This window comes from Nicotiana tabacum, chromosome 1 (assembly GCF_000715075.1).
Source record: "Nicotiana tabacum cultivar K326 chromosome 1, ASM71507v2, whole genome shotgun sequence".
Classification (NCBI taxonomy): domain Eukaryota; kingdom Viridiplantae; phylum Streptophyta; class Magnoliopsida; order Solanales; family Solanaceae; genus Nicotiana; species Nicotiana tabacum.
In genome coordinates this window covers 141,817,188-141,843,772 of record NC_134080.1, presented here as the reverse complement: position 1 = coordinate 141,843,772, position 26,585 = coordinate 141,817,188, and the positions used below count along the sequence as shown (strand labels likewise).

Here is a 26,585-nt window from a genome sequence, read left to right as displayed (position 1 = left end):
GTCGCATGCCTCCCCTTGCCACATGCCTCGCAACGTGCAGCCAGGCCCGAGCTCCAGCTCCCCCCCCCTCAAATTTGATGGACATGGCATTTAAGAAAGAAAGACAGATATTTTCACATATCAAATTTAAAATACCCTTATAATTTATGATCTTATATGTCATGAAATTTTTATAGCAATACAAGTTTGTCATGAAGAGAAAATTTATATTTTTATGCTTAAACAATCTTCAAATATACAAAAATGTTATCAATCTTTTCAGAACAGATTAAAAAGATAAAAGTATCATACAATAAAACAAACAGAGTTCTTTTTTATTTGTACGTGTGTGAACACCTGATAGTAGGAGAAGGTGTTCTATTCTTTTCTTTTCTCTTTTTCCATTTAATTTTTATTTTCAATTGGCTTCCCAATTTAGAATAAGGAAAGAATGAGGAATAATGACGTGTGTTGTAATCAAGCTGAAAATTTCAAATTACGATAACATAACATTCATATTCCCACTTTTTTTGGTCCATGTAATATTCTTCCAAGACCTTAGAATTAGGAGCGAATCCATAGTGTAAATCGTAGTTCACGTGACCGTGGCCTCCAACGATATCAAATATTATCTACATAATTTGTGGAAAATGAGTTTTATTTTCTAATGGCACTCATGGTCAAAAGAGGCAAAGTGGGTCACTAGATTTAGCCCCTTATTCCTTGCTTACTTAAGGTCATGGGATCGAGTCCCACCAAAATTTCTGTTGTAACTTCTTATTGTTAATTCTTTCTTTTCCTTTTAGTTACAGCAAGGCATCCTTTTATTTTGGTTCTCCTTAAGTCTTCCTTTTCTTTTCCTTCTTTCTTGGAGTCAACGGATCCACTTTCTTTAACGATGCTATTATGGACCATTTTCAAAGCTAAACTCATGATATAATAAAATTAACTATTTTTTGTTCATAAGTTGGTGTGACAGCAAAATTTTATATCATCAAACTAAATATAAATTTAATGGTGCACTCATGTTCTCAAAATCCTGCATTCGCCTCTACTTAGAATTCCCAAATTTTGTTATTAAATCTCAGAAAAGAGAACGTTATGCTTCTAGCAAGAAACTCTTTGAATGTATTGCCAACCAAACTTAAAAGTTTATGCATGGAAGAAGTATAAGCGGTAAATTAATTGAATAGCCTTAGTCCATTGCGGAAGAATACACTGTCACGCCCTTTTACTTCTTCTTCTGTCGTTTTCTTTTCATTTTTTGTCCACGGAATACGACGTAGCTAAAATCTTGTATTGTACATTACTGATATAACTCAAATCTTAATCTAAGCATACTTTAAGCATCTTAGCTTAGATTTCCATTTCTAGCATACTTATCGATTTGACTGATATCGAGTATTTTATCCATCCCGCTTGGCAAGAGAAACCTAAAAGATCAGATAAGAAATGCATAATCAGCCAAAGTTTTAAATCAGCAACCAATGCCAAAAGGAAACAAAAGAAGAAAAAGGCAGCGAAATTGAAAACAAGATGTATATATGAAACAAATTAACTTTTTTTCAATTGAGAGAAGAAAGAATTTAATTTATAGTGTAAATTATTTACACGAGGGAGCGAATTTAAGTGATTATAGCAGGTCAGTTATCGTAATTTCATGATTATCATATCGTGTTTATTATGAATAGATATATTGTTGTAAGTTAATTATGTAAAAAACTGTTCATTTTGTCTCATATTATTTGACACACTTTTTCTTTTTAGTCGTAGACACAAAAACAAAAAAGAAGAGGAAATTGAGGAAGTAATACACTATTTGTGCACGTTAGTTAAACTCTTTATACAAGAGGGCAAAAGAGCATACCGATCTCTTAGAACTTTTGCCATGAATTGACATCCACCAGGAATCGTGGATTGTAGATTAACAGCAATATTTGGATTGTGGATACTTTGTCGAAGGTGAACCCATCCATGTTCCCCATTTTGTTCATCTGAAACTTTGGCCCTGAATTGTAATCAACATTTTCAAATGAAAAAATGGGAAAAGTATATATAGTGTTAATCTTCTTAAAATTACAATCTTGTATAAATATACCTGTACATAAAAGCATCAATTGCAGCAGGATCATCATTAGTGTCCACAAGACAACCATCACTTACCCAGCAGTCTCCACAGGCGTCAAGTTCCCATCCTGGTAAGCTTCCTTGCTACAGGTGAACGAACACACATTTCTATAATATTCATTTTGCCTCTCTTTAATTTGTTACTCCAACTAATAAAGAGATATGATGTACCTCAATATGGGTTCTGAATGCTTCGATGGCTTCAACTGCTTTTGCTTTAGCATTTCTAGGCTCAGAAAGAACAATCATTCTGACTTCTGCCGACTCCAATGGTTCTTCAAGATCTTCTATAAGACTTCCAATGCCGCCTTCTGATCCCTCAAGCTTCATTCTTACCATTTCAATTATAATTTTGACTACCATGTATGCACCTGCAATGTTTTGATTTAAAAGAATTAAGGCATAAAATGGAATTAACCATGCATGCAAAAATAAACTTACCATCATCAAGAAAGTGATTTTCTTTCAAAGCACCATGGCCACTGGTTTCCATCATGAGATGTGTTTCAATGCCATCCTTGTTAAGATTGACACCCTTGTCAATCACATTCCTATAACCAACTCTATACAAGCAATGTTGACCTCCTTTTTTCGTAATAAATTTAGTTAAGGCCATACTCGTGCGAGCATCAGTTACAATGGTTGTACTAGGGTGTTCCTTGAGAACAATTGCTGACATAAGTGCAATGAGCCGGTCACCATTAATGGGATTTCCTTCACTGTCCACAACGCCGCTCCGGTCCACGTCTGTGTCGAAAACAATGCCCAGATCAGCCTTGTTTTCTAGCACCGCGGCTCTGGTTAAAGCCATGGCTGTCTTGTCCTCCGGGTTAGGAATGTGATTAGGGAACATTCCATCTGGATTTAGGTGGAGAGAGCCAAATGTATCTGCACCCAGCTTGTCTAACACATCCCATGTAAAGAACCCTCCTGATCCATTTCCCGCGTTAACAATAACCTGCATTTTTCCACCATTCGTCACTTCACAAAAAATAAATTTTTAGCCAAAATAACCTACTACACGCGTTACTTTTTACCGGACGGCCCAGAGCTAACTATCGAAAATTTGGAGAGACACATACTTCGTGAAACGGTTTATACATGTTTGTTGCGAGGAGCAACCAGATAAAGTTGGTAAGGATTAACGCTTCATTTCTATTTCTATGATTAATGATCATAGAAGATCATTTACCATTTTGTATAAATTAGTAGTCGTACTCGCGCGATGTACGATCAATATTAAAAAATATTAATTAAATTATGATCGGGCTTGTTTGAACATATTAGATCATATTGCTTTAATAAATTTCAAATGTCATCTTATTTGTCAATATGATAATACCCAATAATAAAATCTCTATTAAATTAAAGGGATTTATATAGTCATTGAATAACTTTTTTGTTTTGTATTTTTCTTTAATATATTATCCAATATTTAGTATTATTACATTGTTAATAGAAATTTTTATTAGCATATACTTTGTTTAATATTTTTGTCTGCTTGGTTTCTTTTTGTAATATAATAGAAGATATATATTTTATTATTATTGAAATAATTTTTAACTTTAAATTTATTCTATTATATATTTTCAATAATATTGTTTGAATTTTAATGAATAAAATCCCTAGTAAATTAAAGGGACTTATATAGTTATCGAATAACATTTTTGTTCTATATTTTTCTTTATTATATTATCCAATATTTAGGATAATTTCCTTATTAATATAAATTTTTATTATACTTTTTTAATATTTTTACCTGCTATTTTCTTTTTGAAATATAATAGAAGATATATATTTTATTACTCTTAAAAAAATTTATTATTTTAAATTTTATTCTATTGTTGTTAATAATATTGTCTAAATTTTAATGAAGAAATATACTTTTTATTTTAAAAAAGAAAATCGAAAATGATTTTAAAAAAATAGAAACAAAGAAATTAACTAATTTAAACAAACCCTCACCCATGTTTAAGTAGTTAATTTTAGGTACTTAATTTCTTTGTGTCTTTTTCTTCATTTTTTAATGATTCGACTGGTCATTTTGAGCTTTAATATTACGTTCAATGGTTCGATGTCTTGAGTGGCATTATATTGTGTATTATGACTTGCGTTCATGGTCGGATTCGATTTTCGGATGATTCGGGATCTATTTTGATGAGTGATTCTTATTTTAGAAGCTTAAGTTGGAAATGATGGCCGAGGTTTGAATTTTGTGAAAAAGACCTCGCAATGATATTTGATGGCTCTGATAGGTTCGTGTCGTGATTTTGGACGTGGGCGTATGTCCAAAATTTTCGGAGGTCTGTAGGTTGATATGTGTTATTTTACCGAAAGTTGACAATTTAAAGGTTTAGAATTTTGATAAGTTTGGTCGTATGTTGATTAATTCATAGCTTTCATGTTTGAATTTCCCTTTCGGGGCTTGGAATAGGTTCGTTTTTTCATTTCAAACTTGTCTGCAATGTTTGACATTATTCCGAGTTGACTTGTAGGAATCAGACGTGCGGTTGTGTTTTCAGAAGTTCTTGAGTTTCATGTTGATTTCATGTATGTTTTTGGAAGTCCGATTCATGGTTTCGAATGTTATTTTGATGATTTAATCGTACGAGCGAGTTCATGTTATGTTCTTAGACTGGTACTGATGTTAGGTTTGGAGTCTTGAGGGCTCGGGTGAGTTTTGGACGCATTTCGGAAAGGTTCAGATTTTGCTGGTGTTCTGATATCACATTTGCGAGAAATATCGCATTTGCGAGTTCTTCTTCACTTTTGCGATGTACTCTGTGGCCTGAAGGGTTCACATTTGTGAACTCCCTATCACATTTGCAATAATGGTCTGGGCTGGGGGAGGGATCGCTTTTGCGACCAAGTGGTCGCTTTTTTCAAATAACCAAAGTTTGCATTTGCGAACTATTTGTCGCATTGGCAACAACACCAGGGGTGTGAGGATATTCGCTTTTGCGATCATTTCCTCGCATTTGCGGGGCTCGCATTTACAAACCCTATGTCGCATTTGCTACACCTGCGACTAGACATAAGAGCTAAGGGACGGGATTTTAGTCTCATTTTCATATCTTTGAACCCTAGGCTTGGTAGGAGGCAACATTGAAGAGGGATTTTCATCTATAATCATTGGGTAAGTGATTTTGATAAATTTCTAACTATTTGACATGATTATATATGAGATTTAGCATCAAATTTGTGAACGTCAAAGTGAAATTTTGAGAATTTTATTCGAAGATTTGAAAAATGAGAATTTGACTTTTGAGAGTCGATTTGGACTCGAATTTTTAAACAAAACACATATACAGACTCGTGGGGTTATGGGTAGTGGAAATCTACCCTTGGACATGGGTGTTGACCGGGCAAGTCTGGGTTGACTTTTGAGAAATTATGCAAAGATCATAGTTTTATTTATTGGAATTGATTTCTCTTGCAATATTTGATGTTAATAAGTCGATTTTGGTTAGATTTGAGCCGAGCAGAGGTGAATTGTAAAGGAAAAGCTATTTTAGAGTATTGATTGAGGGCTTTTGAGGTAAGTATCGTGCCTAAATTTTTGAGCGGGAAACTACCCCATAGGGATTGTTTTGTTTGCACTATTTAAAGTACGTGAAAGACGTGTACTCAATGTGACGAGTGTGTACACGGCTTTATATGTGGAAATTTATCCGATTTTAACTCTTAGGATCCTTATGCACACTAAATCGAAGGTGCTCTATCGTGTTATGCCCTCCATTGTTAAATTCACTCTTATATGCCTTATTTGAACATGTTGGTTCATGTCCTATCTTTTGTTTCCAAATATACTCATACATGCTTTAATTGTAATTGTTGCTCTTTTATTGTTACATGTTAACTCTTCCGTAGTTGATTATCCTTAACTGAAGTTATTATTACATGTTATCTCTTCCATAGTTGATTATCCTTAATCAAAGTTATCATTACATGTTTTCTCTTTCGCTGTTGATTATACTTAATTGAAGTCATTATTACTTGTATGTATTTCATCATTGAGCTTATTCTTCCATTTCATTGTATTGTTGTCATTCTTATGTTGATTTGCTTAACGTACCTTGTTTATCGGTATTCTTGTTGTACTCGAAGTTGTTGAACCATGGGCTATGTGTGTTGTGGTATTGAAATTGTTGTTGTGGAAATATTGTGGTATATGGGCACATGTGGTGTGGGTTGTTATGTTATGTTGTTATTCTTTTGGCACATATAGTATTGTTGAGAGGATTGTCGAGGTTTTCACACGTGAGTTTTCTGTGCTATTATTATTATTCATATTTGCACATGTGACATTACAAGGAGGGATATATATGTTGGGGTTTGTGCATGTGGCGAGACAAGATAGGATAATTGTTATGTGTGTTGTGGTATTGAAATTGTTGTTGTGGAAATATTGTGGTATATGGGAACATGTGGTGTGGGTTGTTATGTTATGTTGTTATTCTTTTGGCACATATAGTATTGTTGAGAGGATTGTCGAGGTTTTCACACGTGAGTTTTCTGTGCTATTATTATTATTCATATTTGCACATGTGACATTACAAGGAGGGATATATATGTTGGGGTTTGTGCATGTGGCGAGACAAGATAGGATAATTGTTATGCGCGTGTGGCACGACAAGGCGTTGCGCGCGCGGCGAGAGAATGGGGGCTATGTTGGGGATGATTTGTGAATGCCTAGGGCAATTGTTATTGATGATATTTGTGTGGTGGTGTGCCTTTCTTGTATGAGTCATGCATATCACGGGTTTTGCTGTGTTGTTTCCAATGTGTCATACGTTGTCTCTGATCTTACTTGTTGACTCGAGTTGTGATAGTACATTTGCACAAGAATACACCTTAATCGGTCACTTATATCAGTCCGGGAATATGAACCTTGATATCCATTGATCATTTACATATATTCTTATATACTTGTCTTCTGTGCGTGAGTTGTACTATTGGTACGTGAGTTGTCCGTGCGGATATGAGCTATTGTTACTATTGGCACGTGAGTTGTTTATGCGGGTATGGGGTATTGTAATTGTTAGCACTTGAGTTCTCCATTCAGATATGAGGTATTAATGGTATTGGCATATGAGTCATCTGTGCAGCACGTGAGTTGTCCATGCGGTTGTGATTTTTAATGTGGGCACAAGTGTTACACCCCATGTTTTCGTACATGAAAGTAAGCCATGAGTAAATTGATATAAGCCCGGGAATGAGATTATTTTTGAGTGGTAAGTATTACATTATTCAAATAAGTGATAAGCAAATTCGTGAAGGTTAGAGGGTTAACGAATCAAAGAAAATAAGTTTCATCGAAATTTGACATTTTGGGATAAAATACAGTCCGAGCTATAATACCCGATATTTATGGACTTGTGCTATAAAATTTACCACATGACCATGATAGTAAGGTGTATAAGGTGAGTTAAAAGTGAGTAGTATTTTAAATAATTTGAGATGATTCTTAATTATGTGAATAAATGGTTAATTATTGGTTAATGGGAAAATTAACAAGTTAATTATTAATTAATGGTTGGTTAACTAAAGACTTTGGATAAAAACCAAGCCAAAAACGTGGCAGCCCTCATTCCAAGATTTGTCACTCCTATATTAGGAATGAAAGGTGTCACACTTGAAGAACTTAGGTGACACTAAGCTAGACATGTGGGGCCCACCTAATAATTAAGGATAACTTTTCAAATTTAATATTATCTTCAAATCTCTTAAGAAAAGAACATAGTAACGTTCTTTCTAAGAGAGTTCAACCAAGCTTTCCATTTTCATGTAACGTATTCCTTTACATAACATTGATTCTAAACCTCTTGAGAATGAGTTTCAACAAAGATGATTTTGCAATAGCAACGTTATTGTTTTGAGCATTTCATACTGATTGTTCCATATTTCGATCTCGTTGTTACGTGTTTCGTCGCAATTAACCTGTGTTAGAGGGATTGTCAAGAGAATCGACTCAGGTATGTTAAGGCTATCCCTTCTTTCCTTTTGGCATGATCCATATGATGCAAACAAAACGACCAAATGTACAACTTTCATAAATGACTCTATTCATAGAAATGCTAAAGATACTTATATTCTTGATTCCTCATGTGTCATATTATTCTATATTCTGTTCATGGGTCTCAGAAAATACGTAAGTTGAAAAAGTTTACTTCATAATATTATTCAAAGAAACAATGGTCTTATGACATTCCGAAAGATTTTATGGATGTACTTCTCATGCATTGCATTCACATATACATGTACATTGACCCATGACCAGATGACGTTATATACGCGTATATATGTATATTATATGTATATGGGATATAGGAAAAGTTTACGGCGTTATATACGCACCACCACCTGATCAGCTGGTATACGTTGATGATTTTGCCCACAGTGGCCGAGATGATATGATGGGATGCCCTTAGAGGCTTGATGATGTTATGAACGCATATACCTATGCATGTCATGACATTTATACGTATATGCATGACATTATGATATTAAATGATTCACAGAGCTATTTAGACATACATGTCGAGTCTTTTACTCCATATTTATCTCATGTCTATTATTTACAGATTTTCATTCCTTACATACTCGGTACATTATTTGTACCGACGTCCCTTTTGCCTAGGGATGCTATGTTTCATGCCCACAGGTCCCGATAGACAGCTCGAGAGTCCTCCAAGTAGGCTATCAGCTCAGCAGAAGATGTCGGTGCGCTCCATTTGCTCTGGAGTTGCTTATTTGGTCAGTATAATTAGGACATGTATTGATTGGTATGGCGGGGCTCAGTCCTGACCTTTATGATACTTATGTACTCTTAGAGGCTTGTAGACAGATGTCATGTATATGGATACTTGTATGGCCTTGTCGGCCTATGTTTAGTTTACAAATGATCATGTTGGTCTTATAGGCCTGTATGTCACATGTATAAGTTTTTCAATCAGGTTGGGTCGTCCTATATTGAGTATTCCCTTATGTTTATTTTGGTTAGCCCATGACGGCCCATTTGCCAATGAAAGTGTAATAAGAAAGATATGTTACGTTGGTACTTGGTTGAGCAAGGTACCGGATACCCATCGCGGCCCATCGGGTTAGGTCGTGACAAAAGTGGTATCAGAGCAGTTCTATCCTAGGGAGTCTACAAGCCGTCTGTAGTAGAGTCTTGTTTATGGGTGTGTTGTGCACCACACCTATAGGTAGGAGGCTACAAGGCATTTAGGGTTGTCACTCTTTCTTCTTACTCTAGATCGTGTGATAGAGCTCAGTTGTAAGAACTCAATTTCCTAAACTCTATCTTATTCATAATACGACGATGCCTACATCTAGAAAGACGGTTGGTAAAAGATTGCATGTGGTTGTGAAAGAGTTGAATCAGAGGAACTCAATTTTTGCAATCATGCTTATGATGGATAAATATGAGGTATTCAGCAGATCATATGTATATAAGATGTGTAAGCTTCTTGATAAGGATCCTTAAGGCAAGAATGCCTATCCACTCTTAGGGTAAAAAGCAATGAAAGAATCAGGAAGTATAAGTTTCAACAAGTAAAAGAAGCAAGGTGAGGAGGTGTACGAGGTACCTAATTAGTAGAGATGAACATTATCTACAATTCAAGCAGAGAAATATAAACATTTTGAGTTAACTTCAATTGTAATAAAGGTATGTATAATTAGCCACACCCATCTCATTTATGCCATATGGAAGCTAACAGAAGTAGTATAAGAGAAGGACGGATATCAGGATCCGGCTGGGGTTAGGGTGACCCAAAACGGTGGATGGATTATTTTTGTTAGTTGACATTTCCGAAGTATATTGCAAATGTGCTAACAGATCTCCTTGTGAGACACCCAGATGATGAACTCTACAATAGTATAGCCAGATATGAATATTACAAATATAGGAACTGGAAGCCTTGAAGGGATAAATATTATCTTAGTATGGCTCTCGTCCCTAATAGAGAAAGAATGTTAGGCAATTCAAAAATCCAATGGATGGAGCAAGGGGGGCTAAAAGAAAAAGAATGTCTTGTTCGAGTTTTCGAATAAAGTGATAGACATAGATGTTAGTGGAAAATAAGAAAAGAGCTAGTGAAGCATTATAAGTAAGATGTGATTACATAAATGACAACGGTAGAAAAAGAAGAAAATGAAAATGATGACAGTATTACAGAGTCTATAGTCAAGTGAAGGAAAAGACGAAAGGTAACAGGCCTTGAGACAACAAAATAGTATAGGCCATAAAGTCATATCCTCATTTCAAGAAATAAGTTCGCGACTCTAACGTGATTACCAGAAGAAAAAGTTAGACCCCAAAGTAATAAGAAATTAGTATGGGCTAGTGAACAAGGTAAACTAAACATGAATTGGGGACTGAGTGATTTGATAATAGTCGGCACCATGAGAATTTCATATTGCGTTCCGGCAATAATAGAATGGACGACATAAGAATAACCCTTAAAGGTCATTCAGGAAGACGCTTTCCTAAAGCAAGTGATGTGAGCAAAGTTAATCATAAAGGACTAAGTGTGCCAGTTACACTAAGTGTCACCCTCGTGAGTAAGGAATTTTGTTATCCTTAGTGCAGAAGGATTACTGTAAGGCGAGTAAAAGTTATCAATGATGTGAAAAGATGCCAAAGAGATAAAACATCTATATGTAGATCATCATAGCACTAAATAGTACTTCCCTAAAGGGGGGAATATGGAGTGATGTGGCATTAAGTCAGAATTATGTGGTTGTAGTAACTATGGAATAATAAAGGAAGAATGCGATAAGACTGAGAAAGGGATAAGATTGCACTTATCCAAATCCTACAGGTATGTTGCAATTCCAGAACATTATGCAAACACGATGTCAAGAAGAGGAAGTAAGGGTCCCTGCCCGAGATTGTTATTGATAGATACGGAGCTAGTGTGAGAAGTAAGTTAAGACAAAGAAAATGACCCAAGAAAAACTACGCGGAATATTGATATGAGAATGGGCCAACGAGTAGTAGTAGTTGATTCAGGAAGGGACTAATATGACTAGACAAGAGGATACAGACAAATCAATAGATCGTGCAAGATAAACATAATGAACCCCAACATGGGAAATTCAGTCTCATAGATATGACATCATGACCTTGAGAAATACTCATATAGGAGTTGGGGTAGTTAAAGATACCGTATGAGTGTTATGGAAATAAAAGAGAGTCCCACTGGGAAGACAGGTAAAACTTCAGTTCAGAAGCAACCGTACGAGCACATGAGTGTGGAGGTAAGTAACAAAGGATAACTATAGGTAAGTACGAACATCAAAAATTCTGTCGATTAAGCAATATAACAAGCTTGTAACTTTACAAGAGCCAGAAGGTCCTCCCTAAGTACTACAATGAAAGACTAGTTAAGGAAATAAGAAAGAAAGCTTCAACCTAAACATAGTAACTAGAAGATAAAATGGTCTTCTAATAGCAGTCTCACTACAACATTGTATGCACTCCATAAGAAAGTGGTCTGACACCTATCGTTGCTAATGAGTAGAATGTGAACCCAAAAGTAATGGTCGAAATCATATGAGTTGCACAAAAGAAAAAAATAAACTTTCCGGCATGTGTAGGCACTAAGATAAGCCAAGTATTCATGCAACAAGTGGCAGAACGACCAGGAAAAGCAATTGCTTTCATTTAAGGAAAGTTGAGAAGGAACAAAAGGAATTATTCGATAAATGATCCAGAGTTAGTTACGTTATGAATGCACTTAAGATTTCGGAGTATTACCCATGCAGCATATATGTTGACAATCATACAGTTGTAAAAGACTCCGATATAAGTTAAAAGAAAGGATTGAGTCCAAGTCATAGACAAAGGATTGAATTGTTAGAAGATTGTATCCTAAATATTCCATAGCGTCCATAAAGGGCTAAAGTAACACCATGAGCTGCAGATCGGAAGATAACTTAAGCCTACATAAAGGCTGATCAGAAGGAAGAGGAGACTAAAGAGTTACATCAATGAAGTAAATCAGGAGTCTGATTATTGGACCCAGAAAATTATAGAATTCGTGATTGAGAATATTGCAGAATTACTCTTAATATTATAGGTACAAGAGGGATAGTACAACAACCATATTCTATAACGACCCTATGATAAAGCTGGTTAGAAAAGTACCAGCCTTATTAGAAGTCAGTGCGAAGCTCCCACTAGATTGTGTATGCACCAGAGGTGCAAGTATTATAATAAAGCTTCAAGTTATGGACGTGAATTACACCTAGGTGGAAGGGAGGTCATGAAAGAGATAGAAGATACGATGCGAGATTTTAAGGTAAGTAAAGTAAATGTGAACAACGTACAAGATACTCAAAGGTAGAAGATTGTGAATAGTCCATACTTTGGATAAAAAGCTAGAAGCGTGGGGATTCAGTATCTAGGAATAATAGCGGTATCGTCAATAGCATATCTTCTAGCCTATGGTATAGGTATCAAAAAGCCTGACTAAGAGAGTAAAGAAGAGTTAGAGATGATATGATATCTCGCTTGATGTTCCAAAATGTCATAAGGAAATATATGATGCAAGCAAGTTGAAAGTTTGCAAGTAATATAAATAGATATGTAGGTCGCAAGTTATTATATGGTGAAGCGACAAGGTTCTAGAAGACATGAGTAAGGATAAGAAAGGGTGAGTGAGAAGGTAATGAAAATGAATAAGTCCTCAGGATTAAGCCCATGAAAACAAGAAGAGAAGTTGGCTTCACAAAGCTCACTATATCCTGAATGAACTCAAGAAGTCTAAGACTAATAGCATTTAGAAGAGATGGAATGTTGCCCTGGTAATAGAATGAGGGTGTAATTGTGATAGATAAAGGATGACGTTTGGGCCTTCAATTGAGTAACGATCTGACGAAGAAAAGAAAGGGATATCATGAACTGGACGGGATTAAAATACCCACGTAAGGTGAATTGCACTAGGATGTTATGAGATACGGTTATGAAAGTATGGTATTGCCCCAGGAGGATCAGTCTAATCTTTTCAGATGTTCCCCGATGAGACATGAACCCTAGCAGCAGTGTTATAGAAAAGGTTAAGTTAGCAGGGGTAGATTATAGATCAATATTGAGGTGAATTAACAATGGATGGATAAAGTTATAAAGTATGAGATGAGATTAGGTCGTCATTCTTAAGATGAACAGTAATGTGGAAGCATTAAAGGACATAGATTTATACATATTGGATAAGCAATGAAAGTAACCTGGAATTTGGTAGTAGACCTCAGTAACGAGAAATCGAGGTAAGAGTTATGGTATAGTATGACCTACTTAGATGCAGTAAAGTCATATGGATGGATAACCGGGTCTATGAAATAAGATATAGCAATATTCGTAAGTTCAACAAAATACCGAACGAAGAACTTCAGTAATGGCTAAAAATCGGAGGAAAAATGAAAGAAGAGATGCATAAGCTCACTTACAAGGTCAGAGTCATACAGGCTGCATGATAGAAGGTAGCAACAGTTACGAGACTGGAAGGCTTCCGACCATAAGTCGTGGTGCGAGAAAGAGGCCTAAATAGGGGAATGCCCTGGCCTTTGGATTTATTCAGAGAATAGTTGCCTAGATGGCAAGGAGAGTAATAAAGTATTCGGAAGACTTAGACTATGAAAATGATAAGTGCACCAGTCAACATTCGAGGATTAATGTTCCAAAGAGGGGGAATGATGTTACATCCCATATTTTCGTACATAAAAGTACGCCATGAGTAAATTGATATAAGCTCGGGAATGAGATTGTTTTTGAGGTTATAAGTATTATGTTATTTCAAATAATTGATAAGTAAATTCGTGAAGGTTAGAGGGTAAACGAATCAAAGAAAATGAGTTTCGTCAAAGTTTGACGTTTTGGGATAAAATACGGTCTGAGCTATAATACTCAATATTTATGGACTAGTGCCATAGAAGGTACCACATGACCATGATAATAAGGTGTATAAGATGTGTTAAAAGTGAGTAGTATTTTAAATAATCTAAGATGATTCTTAATTATGTGGATAATTGGTTTATTATTGGTTAATGGGGAAATTAACAAGTTAATTATTAATTATTGGTTGATTAACTAAAGTCTTTGGATAAAGACCAAGCCAAAAACTGGTAGCCCTCATTCCAAGATTTGTGACTCCTATATTAGGAATGAAAGGTGTCACACTTGAAGAACTTAGGTGACACAAAGCTATACATGTGGGGCCTACTTAATAATTAAGGATAACTTTCCAAATTCAACATTATCTTCAAATCTCTTAAGAAAAGAACATAGTAACGTTCTTTCTAAGAGAGTTCAACCAAGCTTTCCATTTCTATGTAACGTTATTCCTTAACGCTTAAGAAGATATTCAGCAAGCTTTCCATTACATAACATTGATTCTAAATCTCTTGAGAAAGAGTTTTAACAAAGATGATTTTGCAATAGCAACGTTATTGCTTTGAGCATTTCATACGGATTGTTCCCTATTTCGATCTCGTCGTTACGTGTTTCGTCGCAATTAACGTGTGTTAGAGGGATAGTCAAGAGAATCAACTAAGGTATGTTAAGGCTATCCCTTCTTTCTTTTTGGCATGATCCATACGATGCAAACGAAACGAGCAAATGTACGACTTCCATAAATGACTATATTCATAGAAATGCTAGATATACTTATATTCTTGATTCCCCATGTATCATATTATTCTATCGTCTGTTCATGTGTCTCAGAAAATACGTAAGTTGAAAAAGTTTATTTCATGATATTATTCAAAGACACAATGTTCTTATGACATTTCGAAAGATTTTATTGACGTACTTCTCATGCATTGCATTATTGACCCATCACCAGATGGAGTTATATACGTGTATATATGTATATTACATGTATATGGGATACGGGATATGGGAAAAGGTTACGGCATTATATACGCACCACCACCTTATCAGCTGGTATACATTATTTTTTTTTTTGCCCACAGCGGCCAAGATGATATGATGGGATGCCCTCAGAGGCTTGATGATGTTATGAATGCATATACCTATGCATGGCATGGAATTTATACACATATGCATGACATTATGATATTAAATGATTTGAAGAGTTGTTTAGACATACATGTCGAGTCTTTTACTCCATGTTTCTCTCATGTCTATTATTTACTGATTTTCATTCCTTACATACTTGGCACATTATTTGTACTGACGTCCCTTTTGCCTGGGGATGCTATGTTTTATGCCCGCAGATCCCGATAGATAGCTCGAGAGTCCTCCAAGTAGGCTATCAATTCAGCGGAAGATGTTGGTGCAATCCATTTGCTCCGAAGTTGCTTATTTGGTTAGTATAATTAGGACATGTATTGATTGGTATGACGGGGCTCAATCCCGACCTTTACGATACTTATGTACTCTTAGAGGCTTGTAGATAGATGTCATGTATATAGATACTAGTATGGCTTTGTCGGCCTATGCTTAATTTACAAATGATCATGTTGGTCTTATAGGCTCGTATGTCACATGTATAAGTTTTAAATCAAGTTGGGTTGTCCTATATTGAGTATTCCCTTATGTTTATTCTAGTTAGCCCATGACATCCCGTTTGGCCCATTTGCCAATGAAAGTGTGATAAGAAAGATATGTTACATTGGTACTCGGTTGAGCAAAGTACTGGGTGCCTGTCGTGGACCATCAGGCTGGGTCGTGATAACAAAATGCCAAGTTATTAGGATTTGTAATTTGTGACTTGTGTGAGAGCAGTTTATTATTGGATTGTTACTTGTTCTTCCTTACTTGGTTTCACTAGACATAAACTGCAATCTGCTTAGTGTACGACGTTATTACCTATTTGCTCCTTGTTGCTAATTGTTGCTTCTAGTTCCCATTGCAAGTATTGTATTTGTATACGGTGAAATTAGAGGGGTCTATTTCTCGCCGCTAAGGTGCATTCGGGGAGTCATATCAGCACCTCGAGGCTACAAGATTATGATCAAGATCCTTCCTTCGAGGTTCGTCCATGGCCCAGCAAAGATTCCGGGGATGGGGAATTCGTCTGCAACCCAACGAAGGTTCTAAGGACGATGGATCCCCGAGGCGAGCAGCTAGAATCAGCAAACACTAGCACCAAGCCTAGCCGTCTCATCCCCGTGTCATTGCATTTAATGCACTCTGTACTATATTGTATCCCCTCTCTTATACAAGGGGAGTCCATGCCACTTTGTAAAGGGCTGATGTTGCTCCAACTATTTCTCCACAAGATCAATAATATCTCTCTCTCTCTCTTCTTTCTAACTTGTTCGTTCTCTCTGGCTTAAGGCCACTTTAGCATTTATAGCTTTCTTACTTGTTCTTCATCTATTGCCTGATATTGGCCATAAAAAGTCCTTGTTTAATCATATCTTAATTGTTATCCCATTCCCGACCACCCCCGATAGCTCGAGATCGAGCCCAAGTATCGACCTCGAGGTCCTCCATCGACCAGTCCTATACCAGGGCAGCAGGCCTCTCGGTTTGATTACTGCCTCATTTTAGCTTGCATTTTATCATTAAACTTCATATTCCTAGCATCATCTACTCTAACAACTAGCATAAAAATAAATCACGTATTTTTAGAATCTCATTTACAAATTTAATTGTTGTTACCATTTTCATGCTAAACAGTATTTTTATTCTAACTATGTTTAGCTTTACAAGTTTAAATGAAGCACTTACGCGTGAAGTTCCATTTCTCAGGAAATGGCAAAAATTCTCCAAGGATAACATTGGTTGTTCAGATTCGAACGAACCGATTCGTCCATCCACGGTCCTCATCCTCCTCGCTTCCGATTACAGGAGCTCGGGTGGATCTACGCTGAAGAGCAATTAGGCCCCGATAGAGTAATGGCTGGTACAACCTCACGAGGTAGCTGAGGGTAAATTCTATCCCGACCTTGTCAACAAAATATCTCATCGACTAGACTATTCTCCAAAGAAAAGGATGAACCTGCGCCAACGTTACTTGATATCTTCTACAGAAATCAAGCACAACCCGATCCGGGGAACCCGGCACAAGAACATGAATATACACACTCAAGAATCCCTCAAAATATGTCATGACACTCTCCTCGGGGGAAGGTACTTGCAAAATCGCGCCTTCCCCCCATCCACATTTTTTTATGATCATCTCGAGGTTTACCTCCCTCGCCGATAAAATAATCCTCGACACATGCTCTGGATGGCCAAGAACATTGGGAGGTTTCCCCGGTATGATAGCCCTCCTCGAGGCAGGGTACACCGAGCCTCACTCTCCCGACATCATAGGCGAGCCGATGGTGCCGTCCGAATGTGTAGCACAAGAGAGACTCCTCTCCGACCGATAATAAGGCGTCAAAGCAGCGGCCATGACTATGGCAGAATAGGGGGGAGAAGATGAGGATCCAAGCAAAAATTCTCTAAAATAGGGAAGTAGAAGGACTAGCACAAAGCGCCAGGCTCTGCAGAGGAGATAGGCTTATCAAGAACTGCAAAATCGCCGCTTAAGAGACAGATGAGAAAATATATAGAGGCAAAACGACAACTACCCGCCTACCCAAGAGGGCCAATTAATTCTGGCCACGTTAACATCACCCTCTCCTAGGGGAGTGTACTGGCAGAGTCACTCCGTCTCCCACATGTCTCAGAAAACTGCGGGACCTCGGGAGACCCCCGGCGTCATAAACATCGGTTCGAGAGGAGCTATCGACTCAACCACGGGACATGGACAGTTTCAAGGCCCCGGTTTGTCCAGATAGAAGGCCCCAAAGGGTCGATGCTGGGACACAAAAGCAAAAGGGAAAGGAAAAGGACTGACAGAATGAAATCTCCTTTTATACATTGACAAAAAAAAAACACATTTACACTGTCCATTTCCCAGGGGGCAGCATACAAAGCAAAAGGGGGACTCGGAGACTACTCCTCGTCACTATTGTCTTCGCCCTTATCGAGGGAAATCAAAAGCTCCAATCTTTCCTCCACTGCACGGGCCTCTTTAAGATCATCCGACAGGTCGATGCCTCTAGCCCCGAGTTCCTCCAGGGTCTCTCTCTTCTCCTCCGCTCTGGCATGCTCGATAGCTCGGATTAGTTTTTGCTCAACTGCCATGGATATGTCTCGAGCCATTATATGCGATGTGGTCGCATCCTCCCGATAAGTAGCGGCATGTCGTTCGTCCTCGGACTTAGCCGCGGTCAAAGCGGCAATCTCCCTACGAGTATCCGTGAGAAGATCCCGATATGTCACCAATTCCCCGGCCACTATTTTGTTTCGCTCTCTCACCCCGGAGATCTCCGTATTCAACTGATTAATCCGTGAGCCACTCTGCTTGACCTATAGGAGAAGAGCAAGTTAATGAATATACGAATACGGAACGTGTGTGAATACTGGGTAAAAAGTCGGGTACGAGTAAGGCAAAATACCTGAACAGCATGATTGGCCTTCTCCCAGAGCACCGTCTCCAAAGCGGCCCGAAGCTCTCCTAGCTCTTTATCTCCCCAGGCAGAGCGAGCCTCCGAATCCTGCAGCTTTGAAATAACTTTCTTACGCTCCTTTTCATGATAAGAAAGCTCCTCACGAAGCTGGAGAATGGCATGGTCTTACATCTCCTTACACTACGGCACAACAAAAAAGTTAGAAAGATGATGAATGACGCCTTAGTACGGAAGAAATGCGCAAGGAATAACTATCACCTGCTGCATGGACTTCTCCGCCGCTTTAACGATGCCAGGAATATTGAGATAAGATCTGTCGATAACGCCATCGAAAATGTTGGCAATAAAGTCTCCCCCCTTGGGAGGAGTCCCAGCTGTGGCGCCAATCATCCCGTGGGCATCCCGCAGTTCCCCTGATGAAACCGGAAAGTTCGAAATGAAGTCGTTCAGTTCGCTGATTTCTCCAAGTGGCAACCCACGTTCCTAGAAGGACCCGAGCTCTGTTCCCTCAGGATTGACACCAACAGTCCCCCTAGTAGAGGCCGCATCAAATCTGACTGCGTGAATCGAAGCTACATCAATGTCCTCTTCAAGAAGCCCCGGCCCATGAGCCCGACCAGAGCCTACTGTTTCAGATTTAGCAGCCTCAGACCAGGGCACCTGCAAGTCTCTCGCACTTGGCCTTGTTCTCCTCCTTAACGGACTTCCATCATCGTCCTCTCCTTCGGTATTAGGATTCGACCCTGAGGTTAGAGCAGCAGTCCCGATAGTGGCTTGGCGCTCGAGTGACTTGGTTTTCTTTGCCGTAGAACAGATAATGGCTGCCCTACTTTTCCTCTTCTTTCTCGTGCCAGGATCCAAGGCTCCTGCTTCTCTATCAGGAGGCGGCCTCATATGCATATTCTCGCCAAGACCTGCGCCAGCACAATAACCGCGATAAGCTTTCGCTAAGGGCTCAGAAGGAAACACAAAATACTAAGCATATGCAATAAAGGAACCTCACCATGATTCTTGTCCACCCAATGCTTCTTAGCTAGGACGGTCCAAGACCGGAAGCGGTATGAGAATTTCTCGCTCAATCACCCGATCCATCCCGACAAATCTGGGACCACCTCTGGATGCCAAGCAGCGGCTGTAGAAAGCACAAAGAGATTATTATGTCAAACGAAAGAGTATTCAAAAAGCGGCTAAAGGGAAAATCGCTTACGTCGGGCGTTCCACCTCTCCGAAAAGGGCATCCTCTAGGCCGGGATAAAATTCGAGGTCCTAACTCGGATAATCCTGCTCATCCATCCTTGGTCTTTTCTCTCATCGACGCTCGTGAAAAAAGATTTTTTAGACCGATGGCGGAGCTTGATTAAGTCTCGATACAATCGAGGGATGTACATTCCGATCAGATGAATAAGGGTAAAAACCTCACCTTCAACTCCTTCGGTGAAATGTCTAAGCATCAACACTATCCTCCAGAAGGGTAGATCTCACCAAGTGTCACCTAGTATCAGTCGCAGAAGTGTATACATAAAGGAAGCTAGCCTTAAAGTCAGCAATATTATCGTTCTCCATTGCCTTGCTCCATTGGCAGTCCTCCCTCACTTTGCTAATATCGATCACAACGCTAACGTATCGATACACATGCTTCTACCAACCCGGCATAGATGACGTAGTATCGGCATTAAAATCCCTTGACGTGCCAAGATCAGGTGGGGTACATTGTTCCAAAGTGAGAATCGATCTGGTTTCTTCCTTAGGTGATCGGGACGACGATGCAATGTCGTTCCATCGGGGAACCGTCCTGGAAGTCCTAGCCATGTCAATGGTACAAATCTTTCTATGAAAAGATGAAAGAGTGCCAAATACAAAATTCTGACTCGTGGGCTTATAAGTGGTGTGAAAATGGGAAGTATCAAGCAACCGGTGCATTTATAGGAATTGCTGGGGAAGCAGAAAAGACGAGCCGATGGCAGTTCGTGGGTTTTCTCGATTACCGCATCTGACGGCGGCTTTGAACGGTTCTCTAGGGCATGGCATTTAATGCTCTTAAACGGTTGACGTCACGGCAATGATAACCTTGAGACGACAATCAATATCGCTTCCTATTGCTTCACTCTAGGAAACACGGAGACTATCTGTATGCGGTGAAATCAGATGGGTCTATTTCTCGCAGCTAAGGTACATTCGGGGAGTCATATCAGCACCTCGAGGCTGTAGGATTACGATCAAGCTCCTTCCTTCGAAGTTCGTCCGCGGCCCAACAAAGATTCCGAGGATGGGGAATTCGTCTGCGACTAACGAAGGTTCCAAGGACAGGGGATCCCCGAGGCGAGCAGCTAGAATCAGCAAACACTAGCACCGTGCCTAGCCGTCCCATCTCCGAGTCTTTGCATTTAATGCACTCTGTACTATATTATATCCCATCTCCTATATAAGGGGAATCCATGCCACTTTGTAAAGGGCTGATGTTTCTCCAACTATTTCTCCACAAGATCAATAATATCTCTTTCTCTCTCTTCTTTCTAATTTGTTCGTTCTCTCTCGCTCGAGGCCACTTTAGCATTTATAGCTTTCTTACTTGTTCTTCATCTATTGCCTGATATTGGCCATAAAGAGCCTTGTTTAATCATATCTTAACTGTTATCCCATTCTTGACCACCCCTGATAGCTCAAGATCGAGCCCAGGTATCGACCCCAAGGTCCTCCATCGACCAGTCCTATACCCAGGCAGCAGGCCCCTCGGTTTGATTACTACCTAGTTTTAGCTTGAATTTCATCATTAAACTTCATATTCCTAGCATCATCTGCTCTAACAACTAGCATAAAAATAGATCACGTAATTTTAGAATCTCATTTATAAATTTAATTGTTGTTACCATTTTCACAGTAAACAGTATTTTTATTCTAACTATGTTTAGCTTTATATTGATATTGTTCCCTCTTAGTTTTATATTCATACTTGTACAAGTTATTATGTCTAGTAAGTGTCTTGACTGTTCCCCATCACTACTCTACCGATGTTAGTCTAGATACTTATTAGGTATCGTTGTGGTGTACTCATTCTACGCTTGCTGCATATTTTTCGCAGATCCAGGTACCTTAGAGCGTATTGGTCATTTGGTAGTTGATTGAGTATTGTTGTGGAGAATTCAAGGCATACCTATCGTCGCGTTCGCAGGCCTTGGAATCACCTTCTGAACTTTACTTCGTATTGTTTATTTATACAGTTGTATTTAGAGATTTTTTAGTGAACTCAGTAGAGCGTATGACTTGTACTACCGGTTTTTGGGATGTTATATATCTACTTTGGATTGTTGGCTTTGTTTAAAAAATTCTTGTTCATGTTTAATAGTTGGATGGTTAAAATCAATTATTAATTCACTAAGTGTTAGGCTTACCTAGTCATAAGGATTAGGTGCCATCATGATTCCTCGGGGGAGATTTTGGGTAGTGACAAGTTAGTATCGGAGCTCTAGGTTCATACGTGCTACCAGTCATAAGAAAATTTAGTAGAGTCTTACGGATCGGTACAGAGACATGTGTACTTATCTTCGAGAGGCTACGGAACTTTACAATACTTATATGCAGCGCATGTAGAACTTATAATATGTATATAAAATGCATAATCATTATTTCATGTGTATGTAAAGTGTATGATCTTTCTCTGACAAACACTCTTACTCTTTTTTTCCTTTTCTCTTTTTTTCCTTTTCTCTTTTAGATTTTATTCTTTGAATTTAATTGATTTATTTTCTTATACTTGCTGAAGGGAGGTTTAATATCTGTGCTATGATTTTTTTTTTTTGTAAAAGTTTATTTTGTATACATTCTAATAGGGGTATGGGTGGCAACGATGGTGACATATAGCATATTTGTTAGTTGAGTCTTAAGTTAATTAGGAAGGGTCTGGGGTTCAATTCTATTTAACTATAATTTTTTAACAATAAAGGTTCCGCTAGATATTTGCCAAAAAAATATCACATATGTGGTTCGAACTCCCAACCACTATAAGTAAATCAAGCCACCAACCAACATGCTACGGTGCACACATTGTCAATTCGGTCGTTGGTTTGAATACTAAAGGCAGCATGCGGAAAAAGCATTAAACAGTGTATCAGTTAGGATTCGAACTCCCATATAAAGAGGAAAACCAAACTTACAACCATTGGCCCCTTGCCCTGTTTTATTACTATGGGTGGCATACTTGTGTTATATATATTACGAGTGTCCGGGTGGCATGGCACCTCGATCCTTCTATATAGATCCACCCTGGATTGCGGTGCAGTGCAGCGGGATAGTGGTGGAGTCTTTTTGTGCGGATGTTTGATATATGGTGGAAGAGGAAATGTGGATGGGATGAGGTGTAGTTACAGTATTTTTGGAGTTAGTGTGTTTTAGGATTTGCATATACTAACCATTCTAGTGTCTTTTAGGCTACTAAATGTATTTGAAATCTTATGGCTACCGGATGTTATAAGTTTGCAGCGGGTGGCCACCTGATTTTTGTGGGAGAAGTGCACGGTTAGCCACTAATAACACATGTTACTTTTAAGCCACTGTTTAAAATGTTTTTAGTCTTTAGCCACTGCTTTAATAAACTTTAACTGCCCTGACGAAAATACCTTTCTACTCATGTCCTTAACTTTTGAACTTAACTTTAGGACTTCAGGACTATATGTCCTTAACTTTTGAACTTAGAACTCTAAGTTCAGGACTTCAGGACTACATGTCCTTAACTTTTGAACTTGGAACTCTAAGTTCAGGACTATATGTCCTTAACTTTTGAACTTAACTTCAGGCTTTCACAACTACATGTCCTTCACTTTTGAACTTGGAACTCAAACTTCAGGACCAAACGTCCTTAACTTTTGAACTTGTAAGTCAAAGTTAAGAACCTATTGTCCTTAACTTTTGATCTTGTAACTGTAATCCTTAACTTTTGAACTTGTTAGTCTAAGTTCAGGACCAAGTGTCCTTAACTTTTGAACTTGTAAGTCTAAGTTCAGGACTAAGTGTCCTTAACTTTTGAACTTGGAATTCAAAGTTCAGGACCAAATGTCCTTAGCTTTTGAACTTGGAACTCAAAGTTAAGGACCAAGTGTCCTTAATTTTTGAACTTGAAACTTGAAGTTCAGGACCAAGTGTCCTTAACTTTTTAACTTGTAACTCAAAGTTAAGGACCAAGTGTGCTTAACTTTTGAACTTGAAATTCAAAGTTAAGGACCTATTATCCTTAACTTTTGAACTTGGAACTCAAACTTTAGGACCTATTGTCCTTAACTTTTGAACTTGTAACTGTAAGTTCAGGACCTATAGTCCTTAACTTTTGAGCTTGTTAGTCTAATTTCAGGACCAAGTGTCCTTAACCTTTGAACTTGTAACTCTAAGTTAAGGATTGTATGTCCTTAATTTCTATGTTTGCAACTCTAAGTTAAGGACCAAATATCCTTAATTTTAGAACTTCCAACTCTAAGTTCAGGACTCACATAAAAAACAAAAGAGAATTTGATTCATTTAAATATGAAAACTCTATTGGTATTCTGGCAACTGATCTTCCGCTTCCAAAAAACAGCCTAAGACCATTAATTCACTCCACAAAGTGTCTTCAAAACCTCTTTCAACAAAGACCCCATTTGCACTAATTTTTGCTTGTGAATATCTCAAACAGAGAAAAGAGAAACACTTGTTTGTGCTTTCCTTTGCCTTTTCTTGTATTTTCCAGCTAAAAATTATAGATTAAATGAACTAACTTCCTCTGCAAAAGCCACGCCCAGCTTGTTTAGTTCTTAATCAAGAAACCAGAGCCCATGTATTCGATGCAGAGTGAGAAAAGAGGGTTTGAGAAGAAAAGCAATGGAAGAAAGGGTAAAAATGTCTTTTCATATTAATTTTAATAGAGTAGTGGCTATTTTTCCTCAACATTAGAAGTGCTGGATAAAACATAAATACCACCTTAAATAGTGGCTACCCCATGCCATTTACACATTTTTGTCTCAATAGTATTTGATGTTGAAACGGGCCTTAGAGTGACGGTCCGCAGAAAACCCAAAAAGGGATCTAGGCCCAAATACATGTCCAGCTTTTAATTAATGAAAACGAATCCTTAGCTTTTATGGTCAATATGGCCCTGTACTTAGATAAGGTTGCTGTGGCTATGCATGCATGGCTTACTCTCATGCAGGCAAGAAAACAAAACAAACTAAAGTACTCCAACAAATGTTGACAACGACAAAAACAGCCTATAATGAAGAGGAAGTTTGAAAGAGTTGAGAAAGAAGAAGAGAAGAACCTGAAATCCTGTGAGAGGAGTGGCATAATGGAAAGGGTGGTTCACTCTGTCCTTTATAATATCTCGGAGATGCTCCGCGTAAGCGCTCATAAAATCCACCATTGTCGGCGTTATTGGCAGTGTCGTTGATACTTTAGCAAACCTGTTTGCGTATTTTCGAGCTGCTTTATCGCATATTTCCTCCACTTCTGGTGACGTTAAACCTCCCTTTTTCGTGAAGAATTTAAGACCGTTTCGAGTGTAGGGTAAGTGAGATGCAGTCATCTGCATGCATAACACAATACTTTAGCTTTTATTTTTTCAATTTTGGAAGAATCTAATCTAAGTTTAAGTTTAATATAACAAAGCTGAAGTTTTCAGTCAAAGGCTGAAATTGATAAAAATAACAATTCAACAAATCAACCAACAAGGGTGTTGTAGCAATCTTCATTTTGGTATCAATCAATTAAGGTAAATTTTTTGTACCCTTAGTGTATATCTATTAAATTAATAAAAAATCCCTAAGACGGAGAAACAGTAATACAATCCATCAGAATTGCAGAGATATTATACCATTATTGAGGCATCATATTCAAATGGAGGAAGAATAGTGCTCATGAAACAAGCTGGTGTTGTTGCAAGTCCCATGTCAAACACCACGCAACCTGCCCTAGAAAGCCCTGCAAATACAGCCACACTCAACATATTACCCGAAATTCGAGGGTCTTTTCCAAGAGAAACCCTAACATCTTTCTCCTTCTCCAATCCACTAATCACCCATTCACCAAAACTTTCTGCTATTGCCTCAACAGCAGGCGGAGTAAGATCCACACTTCGACCTTTTTCACCTTGCAAAGCAACCCCACGAACGTCGGATCCGTTTTGTAGCCGTCTAATCTTATCCATTTCTTCATCCACCACAACGTCATTATAATTTGGAGTGCTACAAGACTCTACTCTAAGAGAAGATTTATTCAAGCAAATATGTAACTTCTTGTGAATTGGTTTATTTATTGGTAGACAAGGGAAGTTGGTTCTTGATGTATTAGTGGTTTGAATAGAATGTGATGGGGTAGGAATGGAAGCCATTGCTATGCAGAGAACTTGGCGCTCTTGTTTATATCTTTTTAATAGCTTTTGAGAGGAGATCTTTTCGAACAAAAATAAGAAGCTTGGAGAGATAAGAATTGACTCAATGAACTATTAGCCTACACTTATGTTTCCATCCCAGGGAAAATATCTTTCTACAAACATCCAAATTGACTGATATTTTTCTTCTTTTATTCAAGGCATATCCTCTGGTTCAGGAAGAGCGTGTGCCTTTTGAAATATTCACTGAAGTAGAACAAGGAGTTTTTCCCTATTACGTAATAACAAAAGATAAAATAGCAGGACTGAGAGAAACGCTAAGACCAGATCACTGCTCAGTTCAATTCAAACCACTCCCTAAGAAATACTCCCTCTATTCAAAAACTAGTGATGTGATTCGAAATACAAGGGTTAACCTATCTAATTTTATGAATTTGGAAATTAAGTCCTTGGTGTTCGAATAGAAAATTTACCAATAGACATGTCATACAAAAAGTACTACTAACCGCAATATGTTATAAGATGAGATAGGGAGTATAGTGATTTTTATTTGGTATAGGCTAGTTTGAAATATATTTTTTTTCCAAGAAAAAGAATTGGCTTCTTAAGTTCTAAAACTAGCCTTATGCATAAAGATACATTCCACATAAGCTAAATGATATAGGAACTTGAAGTCATCAAATGCACATCTTAG

The 26,585-nt window shown here is 38.0% G+C and overlaps 1 protein-coding gene across 1 annotated transcript; it reads right to left on the bottom strand.

Annotated features, from left to right (window-relative positions):
- Positions 1-1,138: 1,138 nt before the first annotated feature.
- LOC107761550 (uncharacterized) lies at positions 1,139-26,135 on the bottom strand. Its single transcript, XM_075253864.1, has 7 exons — positions 25,376-26,135; positions 24,824-25,087; positions 2,548-3,064; positions 2,278-2,477; positions 2,078-2,190; positions 1,847-1,987; positions 1,139-1,412 (listed from the first exon to the last, which is right to left on the bottom strand). Exons 1-7 carry the CDS (start codon positions 25,889-25,891, stop codon positions 1,331-1,333), a joined length of 1,833 nt encoding a protein of 610 aa, XP_075109965.1. The 5' UTR covers positions 25,892-26,135; the 3' UTR covers positions 1,139-1,330.
- Positions 26,136-26,585: the final 450 nt, after the last annotated feature.